This window comes from Pteropus alecto, unplaced genomic scaffold (assembly GCF_000325575.1).
Source record: "Pteropus alecto unplaced genomic scaffold, ASM32557v1 scaffold400, whole genome shotgun sequence".
Taxonomy (NCBI): Eukaryota; Metazoa; Chordata; class Mammalia; order Chiroptera; family Pteropodidae; genus Pteropus; species Pteropus alecto.
Window position 1 is genome coordinate 484,625 of NW_006430045.1, and position 8,224 is coordinate 492,848.

Consider the following 8,224-nt stretch of genomic DNA (forward strand, 5'->3'; position numbering starts at 1 on the left):
TTAGGGGAATGAGAGGAGGCCTTAGACACTGGTAGGGCCCCTCTGCCCCTTGGGGCAGCCCAACTGAGCCATCTCCCCTTTTGGCTGAATGACTCCTTTCTGCTGCCTTGACAGTTCCTGGAGGAGAGCAGAGAAACAGTTTAGGCATCTGTGCTCTGCCCTTCCCCCACTCTCTTCCAGTTTACCTGTTGTTGCCACAAGTTCTGCTTCCTTGGCCTTCCCTTCCAATCCTGGGTGGCGCAGGAACTAGCCTGTTCAAGGGACATGGAGAGAACAGGGGGAATATTCTCTGTTCTCCGTAAAACCAGTGTTGACCTCAAGTCCCCTCTCTACCCCAACTTCCCAAAAGTCTAAAGTAAAACCAATAAACTCACCTTCCCCTGAATCAGATTCTGCAACCAGATGTTCACCTTTTGAATGTGGGCCAACTGGGGGCCACCAGGCTCTGAGTATAAATCTGTTAGAAAATTCTAAAGGAGGAGTTGGAGGCTGAGAATGTGGTGAAAATTTGAGGTCTATCTGCCACTCTTCTATCACCACAGGCCATTCTTCTTTTCCATCTGGATCCTCTCATCCCAATACCCCTCCAAGACATGTGGAAAAATCCAGTATTCACTCCACCTCTAACAGACTAGTTCCTCCATCCCCCCCAAATAGCACAGTACCCTCTTTTTCTTTATGGATCCTCCCTGTCCATCCCTGACCCATTGGAATAATCCCAGCCACTCCCCCATGCCAATGGAGTAATCCAAATCACGTCCCTCTGAATGGAATGCAGACCAGCCTCCTCCAATCCCAACAATGAACACCAACTTAACACTTGGTGCCATCCTGTCATTATAATGCTGCTTCCAATTCGTGATCCCTGCCCATTAACTCTCTCCTTTCCAGGGTGGTGTCAGGCTGTGTCCACACGTCCCTGCTCCCCATCCCCACACACCTCAGGGCAGCCTCATACCTCACCAAGGGCCCCCACACGTAGCTGCTGTTGCTGTGCCTCCCTCAGATGGCCTTCAAACCAGGCCTGGCTATGCTTCAGCAGCTCCAGCCCCTGCCACAGGGCATCCTGTTCCCTCTCCAGAGCCTGCATCCTCTGCAGCTAGAAAATGCAAGAAGCAGAGGCTGCCTCACTTTACAGCAGAACCCTGGGCCATGGTCTCACAACTCCTGCTTGGGTTCACTGTCTGGTCATGGAATGTGAGCCTGGACTGACCACTGAGGATCTGGAGGGCAAGGGGAAGCAATGGAGAAGACTTATGAGTCCTCAAAATTGAGTGGAAATGTAGGGGGCAGATCTAGGAAGAGGGGCTTTCCCTGGGTCCCCTTGTTAGACTAATACTCACCCAGAGGAAGAAGCTCCGGGCTCCTGGGTCTTGGCGGCTTGTCCCCAGTGGTAGCAGCAGAACTGTGTAGGGGGCCTGCACCAGGGGCACCCTACCAGGACCCAGGCTGTCCATGGCTCTGATGTGGTAAGGGTGGAGCCACACACACTGGTGGCCAGGGCTGGTCCCTCCCCTTCCCCCCTGACTTGCAGTCCTACTTAGTCTTTCAGCCTCTTAGAGCCCTTTCTGCTGTGTCTGTTTGAAGCTGGGGTATTCCCACTTAAGTGGAAAGACCATCTCCTTTGGGCTCTGTCTTCCCTCTCATCTGTTTTTGTAGGGTATGTTGAAGTTGGTTCTCATGAAGCCCCCTGGGTAGATCCCCTTTTGTCTTCTTATAGCAGTGTCACTGTATTTTTAATGACGCAGGTAGACCCCTCTGTGGACTCTTGCCTGACATTTCATCTTTTCCTATTCTCTTGATTTGTTTTGGCTGGTCTAAGGAAACAATAACTTTCTCCAAATAAACTTTATTTATAATATGAAACAAAATTTCTGGGGAAACTGAGAACGCTGGGTCTGAAGAAGATAAAGTTACAAAGTGGGCATGGCAGCACACCGGGGTTTGGAAAGTAGAGGAAGGCCGAGGAAGGACTCTCAAAGGATGGTAGAGGCCGCAGGCAGTACTTCCTGACTCATGAAAATGTCCAGGTCCAGGTTTGGATCTTCCAAATCCAGTTTCAGAAACTTATCTACCAATGTCTGACAACTGAGGGGAGAGAGAACAGTGAGATTTATGAAAGAATAGACAACTGAGTCCTTGAGCAGAGCGGAGAGGCTATGGCACAGGAAACCTGGGACCTTGAAAATTTAGAGATTTCAGAAAGAAACAGTGGGTCATTGAAAGGCAAAGAGGCTCTCTGAGACCCTGAAAGGGGAAAAGAGCTGCAGAAGATGCCAGAGAGCGCAAGGACCCTGGGTTACACACTCACTTTTCCATTTGCTTCTCCTTTAGTAACTCCTTGACAGGCTTAATGGGTTTTCCATTGCGGATCAAGTCTGAGACCTAGAAACAAAAAGGAATGGGGAAGGGGTGGGGGGAGTTGGGTAAGAAAAGAGGAAATAAGGGTCAGAAACCCCATGGGCCCAGAAACTCAGGCCTCTGAGAGGAGCAGGGACAGTAGAAGGGAGCCCTGACAGAGGTGGTTGACATCTGGATCTCAGCACCTCCTTGCCACGAGCAATGAGTTTGTCAGGAAGCCTGGCCTGGGCAGCTGTGTGGGAGGCATGGCTGGCGTTGGCGACACCTTCGCAAACTTGATAGAAGAAGATAAGGTCGTTTCCATCTTCACAGGTCTCCATGGTCTTAGAATAAAAGGGTACACTGTGACATTATCACTATTTCCTGCCCTGAAACCCTTGGCCAATCCCTGTAGGGAGTAAGAAAAGGGAAGGGATATGGTCCCTGCGCTCAGGGAGCCCCCGTTCTGATGGAGGAGCCAGTCCCCAGCTCTGGGAAACACTTGGCTTAGGGGCCCTTAGGGGGCTAGATTAGTTTTCTTACCAAGTACTGCACAAGGGGCCCCTGTGGCAGCAGCTGTAGCTGAATGAGGCTCAGAAAATTGGTGGTCACAAAGATGTGGGGGCACATGGGTCCAAGTGCCAACCAGTGTCGGAGGACAGCAGCCAGAAGTGCAAGGCCATCCACCTGTGTAGAGGATGGGGTAAGGGTGTAGAACCATGGGTGCCCCGCGGGTCCCCCTCCACCTGCTCTGGCCTTTCCCATCTTGTGCTTTTCTGTTTCTTTTCTGCCCACATAGCGCTGTTCTTTTCCTGAGGCCCAGCCTCCCCATTGTGCTTTGTTCTCCATTTCCCCCTTCTTAGTTACTCATCATTTTCTCCCCTCACCGTGTTGGTTCCCTTTCCGAATTCATCAATAAGGACCAGAGACTGTTCAGTGGCGTTGTTCACTGCTTTTGCCACCTACTGGGCACCAGGTGGACAAAGGAGAGTTTCATTAGCATTTGAGGCCTGTAACACACTGACCACAGTCTGCTTGTGAATAAAGCTGCTTGTATATGTGTCTACCCTACTGGACTACATATTCTTTAGCCCTTTTCCTGTTTGCCCCGATATAACTTGAGGATTACGGTCCTAACCTTACCCCCAAAGTTTTCCATGAAATGTCTTACTTTTATTATTATTTTCACATTGCTCTAGTATATCGATAGTCTTTGGAAACAAATGACATTGTTTTATTTACAATATTCTATTTTTAGTAGTTTGATCGCTGAAAATGTCAAATCCTAGAAAACATAGCATTCCTACATGAGTTGTACTTTTTTTTTTTCTAAATGAGAAAAGGATTAGTGGCAAGGGGCATGTTTTGTTCATCCTTTCATTGCCAACAGTGCCTCATACAAAGCAAGGATTCAAAAGAGGTCCCTTTGTGTAGAAGGCAGGCAGCAGAGGGAATGTTTTTCCTGTTCTGATCATTTTTCAAGGGTAGAGTTCCTTCTCCATTATCCCCCTTCCCCAATCCCACCTCTTTTTGCTCCCTTTGACCTGGTTGAGGTCGATCATGAAGGTGGAGAGGCCAAGGGAGATGGATTCACAGCTATGAATTCTGGTGAAGATGGCATCTACTGCCCCAATTTCAGCTTCCTCTGCTGGTACAAAGCTGCCCACCAGGGCCATGAATGTGATCAAGCCTACCTAAACAGGGAAGGAGACAAGGCCTGGTAGTATGGGCTGAGGTGAAGGTAAGGCTAAACTAAAGAGTAAATGATAGATCAAGGAGAGACAGATACAGTTTAATAGAAGATCATAGCCCCTTCTGCTCACTTTAGAATCAGTAGAGAGGGACAGGCAGTGGGTAGAAGCACATTGGAGAATGGCATGGACCTATTCAGAGGTGGGGGAAGAGAATTGAAGCCATGGAAAGATATATTAGGGTATGGTTCCCCTTCAAGTAGAAAATGCAACAGGTAAGGTAGAGGAGCAGGGGATATGGATTATAGTCTCTTCATGACAGGCAGGGTCAGAACACAGCAGAAGAGCTGCAGGAAGCTGGGTTGGCTTGCAGGGGTGGGCTGAGACAATGGAGAAGATGCCAGAGGCCCAGTGTGTAAGATTCTCCTACCTGTTTGAGGTATATGCTCTTCCCTGAGGAGTTAGGCCCGGTGATGACTTTGACCCTTCCTTTGTCCCCACCGCATTCTGCAGAATTGGGCACGAATGTTCGGGCACAGAGTTCCATCAGAGGATGTCTGAAGTAGATGGAGAGGTACCTCACACATGGTCTGTAGATCCAGATGGATGAAGCTCCCGAAATATGAGGCCTTTGGGCCCCTCGTTTCTATGCCTCCACCTCACTCTGTTCTCACCTGCCATTCTGGATTCGTACTCCAAGGAGTTGTGGGGAGTAATGGGGCCTTGAGTAGCCATAGTCCCGGGCAGCACTGGCAAAAGCCAGAAGGACATCCAGGCGGGAGGCAAGGTCCAACACCCGGGTCAAGACAGCTGCCCGCGCCAGCACCTGACACTGCAGCTGGTACATCAACAGAGTCTCCTGGTCTGAGGGTGGATGATGAAGAGCTGGGGGTTAGCTCCAGGGGAATATGAAGGAGAGACAAAGACACCAGTAGAGGGACCTGGAAACAGGCTTGCAGATACAGTATGAGACACCCAGAGACATTCAGAGAAGATTCAGAGTCAGAATGGGAGACGAGAGAAAGAAGAAAAGGAGCCTGTTATAATCATCTTTAAGTTGCCCACTCTCCTCCAGCCTTTCATTTCTCCTCACCCCGGATGTCGCAGTGCAGGTCCCCCAGCAATGCATCCAGCTCCTTGGTTTGAGCACTACGATAGTGAAGCTTCCCCTCTAAGAGAAACTGGGTAAGAGGGTTCGAGCTGGGGGTTTTGCACCTCTTGGTCTTCATCCTTTCCCACCTTTCAAACCCCACTCCCAGCTCCCCTCCTTGACTTCCTTCTCCTTTATCTCAGAGCTAATAAATATCAAAGTAAAACTACAGAAAAGAGATCCCATATTGGGCAGTGTTGATGGGGTAAGGTCCTCCGCCAGCTGCTGATTCATTTTCCTTATTACCGCCAGTGGTCGAGGGTCTTACCATGAAATCCAGTCCCTCAATCTCAAAGTCACTGGCCTCTACCATGAAAGGCAGGCGAGGAATAGAAAGAAGGAAGCCAATCTGGGGAGAGTATAGAAGAGATAAAGCAGTGTGATATACTGGGTACCTTCTCTCCCTAGAGGAAGCCAGAGTCCCTTGTATTCCCAATGCTTCCCTCAGGGGGCTAAAGCCACCATAAGGTATTCATGTTCTTCAGACTTCTCCAGAAGTTCTCTAATCTACCAATGTGTCCTTCATAAGCCTATTATCTCCCCTAAACACCCCTAGAAACTACACCCACTCTTCTGCCCTCACCAGAGGGATGTAAATGACACTGCATGAAGGAATACGGGAATCCAGATTGTCCAGCTCCTTCCAGGCGACCTCAGTGAGGAAACTGGGAAGTCCCATCAGCCTTCGTTTTTCTAGCAGGGTGGAATACATGTGGATATCAAAAGTAAGGTTCCTGACATGGTTGCTAAAATTATCCCCAGTTGTAGTGGCCACCTGCTGAGGATGGGACCCCATTACTGTGGAGGCCCATATCTCAGGGCTCACAGATCCACCCGCACGCCCAACACTCACTCTCATCGACTTCAGGATCTATGTTGGGGAGAATTGTGAAGTGATTTGCAGCATGACTACCTTCAAAGTCCACCTGAGGAGACAAGAAGTCCAGTTGCTTACTATCCAGCACCATCTCTCAGTCCCGTTCCTCACCTCTACTTGGGCCCCAATTCTCCCTGCAGTCCCTGCTCTATCATTAACCCTCCAAGCACATCCCTGATGTTCTGCCAACTCCTCTCACCATCCCATTCTTTAGACATTCGGCTGACTTCAATGTCTCCCATGCTTCCCCATCTTTCACACCACAGAGTCCAGTCCCTCTTCATTGTCCAACCCCATCTCTTGCCCCTAGTTCCCCAGAGGCTTGGCTTTTTTTTATTCTACTCACCACTTTCCCAATGAGTCTGGCGATATGGTGCAGGTCATCAGAGAACTCTTGGGCAATGTCCCGAAAGAGCTGGATGGACTGGGGCAAGGAGCGACAGGCATCCCTTAGGCCCAGGGCACTATACACAGTCTGTAGGAGAAATGGACAGAGGAGGGTGGCCCAAGCCTGAGCTGAGGCAAGGGGATAAGGATAGACTGAGAACAAAGATCAATAAGGAAAAACAATAACGAAGACAGAGAGAAACCTTCAAAGGCAGAAAAGAAATCGTGAGAAAGGAAATGTGCCAGATACTGCACTAAGCACTGAGGCAACAAAGACAACCAAGATATGGTCCCTGTCCATATGAGCTTATAGCCTAATAAAGAAGGCAAGTTTTTAAAACAGAAAGGTTATCTAAAGTGGAGAAAAGAGACAGGAATAGAAGTTAGAATTAGTTGATTATACTTTGGGAGATTTGACTTTTGAGCTGTGCAAACATTTTACATAATTATACAATTCAATTAAAATTTGAAAACAAATTCCAAAAAATCAAAACTAGAAGGAAGCAAATGAACATAAATGTATATCCATATAATGGCATAACCATATAGAGAGGCACTATTCCAAGTGACTAAAATGTAGTAATTTGCATATTCCTAGTGGGGACAAAAGAATGTCCCTCCTCTCCCTTCAATAATCATGTAGTTCGTGGTAATGATGGTATTGCTATAATAAGATTGTTGTGGATGTAATGTAGGAAAAAGCAAATGAGTGATATTTTAATTTTATCATTCGTAGTGTTGCTAAGAACCAGAATTTCCAGTATGGAAGAAGGAAATATTGAAGAGGATAAGTACAGTAAAGGAATATATAAGGCAAGTATACTGTGGTTCCAAATTTAAAATGGTGGTATCAGTACTAATTTAGAATGTACTTTATTTTTTTTTTAAGTTCCTAGATCTGTCCATAGAAAAGGCCTAAAAACAATAAGCAAAATATGCTGAGCACCCTCTAGCATTCAGACTGTGGTAAAAAAAATAACATTTCTCACTAAAAGGAACCAGGGCTCCTTGGAGAAATGTCTGGTTCCAGGTCAGAACCAGGAGATGTAAATTATATATCTGGTATATCTTGTCAAACCAGAGAGCAGGGAAGCTATCGAAGTCTACCCAGGTTGTGTTTAAAGGACTCAGAAGCCAACCCCAGGAGGCCTCCCACTGGCAATAGATGGACTAATTTGAACGTGTATAAAGATTAAAAATGCAGTGGACTGAAACACATGTGTAAATCCATAAATTCATAATCATACTAAAATAACAACAAAAAATTCATTGGCTATCTAGGTGGATGTTAGGGAACTAATTTACTAAGATGATAGCTGATAAAGGCAGAGAAAAAAATCAATTTTCTGTGATATGAACTGTATCACTGGGTAACCAAAGAGCAGATGAGAGGAAGTTTTTCTTTACCAAAACATTCTGGCTAATAAATGAAAAAAGAATGACAGAATTAGAAATAACCACTTTGCAATCCCTAAAGAACCAATGGACTTAGGTATTAAACACAAAAGCCTGATAACATCACAAAAGAAGAGACATATATGTCAGACATTATGATCTTCTATTTATGAAACAGTATTTTAAAAAATCGAATGAATCTGATCAAGCTTCTAGAATCAACTATTAGTTTACAGAAATTCTAGAAGAGACAGAAACATGTCAAAAACACCTAGGGAATATAATCAGCAAATCCAGGCTAAAGGAAGCACTACAGGACAAATAACCCAGCTTCTTCAACAAATAACTTGCAAGGCAAATAAGAGAGAGAGAGGAAGGGAAAGA

General features: G+C 46.6%; 2 protein-coding genes across 9 annotated transcripts in view; both read right to left on the reverse strand.

Moving 5' to 3' along the window:
* Nucleotides 1-21: 21 nt before the first annotated feature.
* SAPCD1 (suppressor APC domain containing 1) lies at nt 22-1,457 on the reverse strand. Its single transcript, XM_006904678.1, has 5 exons — nt 1,344-1,457; nt 959-1,099; nt 371-470; nt 186-289; nt 22-117 (listed from the first exon to the last, which is right to left on the reverse strand). Exons 1-5 carry the CDS (start codon nt 1,455-1,457, stop codon nt 22-24), a joined length of 555 nt encoding a protein of 184 aa, XP_006904740.1.
* Nucleotides 1,458-1,520: 63 nt separating this feature from the next.
* Nucleotides 1,521-8,224, reverse strand: part of MSH5 (mutS homolog 5) — a 20,035-nt gene continuing 13,331 nt past the window's right edge. For 4 of the 8 annotated variants that reach the window (XM_015589142.2, XM_025045920.1, XM_006904642.3 and 1 more), the window contains 13 exons: nt 6,405-6,533; nt 6,035-6,107; nt 5,765-5,874; nt 5,450-5,530; nt 5,125-5,212; nt 4,706-4,895; nt 4,462-4,588; nt 3,885-4,034; nt 3,228-3,302; nt 2,884-3,027; nt 2,547-2,684; nt 2,312-2,385; nt 1,838-2,088 (listed from right to left, as the gene is read on the reverse strand). In XM_015589142.2, the coding sequence (XP_015444628.1) occupies nt 1,977-2,088; nt 2,312-2,385; nt 2,547-2,684; nt 2,884-3,027; nt 3,228-3,302; nt 3,885-4,034; nt 4,462-4,588; nt 4,706-4,895; nt 5,125-5,212; nt 5,450-5,530; nt 5,765-5,874; nt 6,035-6,107; nt 6,405-6,533 (1,491 nt within the window). In that variant the 3' untranslated portion in view covers nt 1,838-1,976. Of the gene's footprint in view, nt 2,089-2,311; nt 2,386-2,546; nt 2,685-2,883; nt 3,028-3,227; nt 3,303-3,884; nt 4,035-4,461; nt 4,589-4,705; nt 4,896-5,124; nt 5,213-5,449; nt 5,531-5,764; nt 5,875-6,034; nt 6,108-6,404; nt 6,534-8,224 lie in introns of all 8 variants that reach the window. The other 4 variants (XM_025045933.1, XM_025045925.1, XM_015589138.2 and 1 more) reach the window with 4 other exon arrangements.

Excerpts from the sequence above, each read along its gene's own strand:
- SAPCD1 (XM_006904678.1), bottom strand. The coding sequence starts at position 1,457 with ATGGACAGCCTGGGTCCTGGTAGGGTGCCCCTGGTGCAGGCCCCCTAC. Across the intron at positions 1,100-1,343 it reads CCCGGAGCTTCTTCCTCTGG|CTGCAGAGGATGCAGGCTCT; the intron begins GTGAGTATTAGT and ends TGCATTTTCTAG. Across the intron at positions 290-370 it reads TCTGATTCAGGGGAAGGTGA|AGAATATTCCCCCTGTTCTC; the intron begins GTTTATTGGTTT and ends TACGGAGAACAG.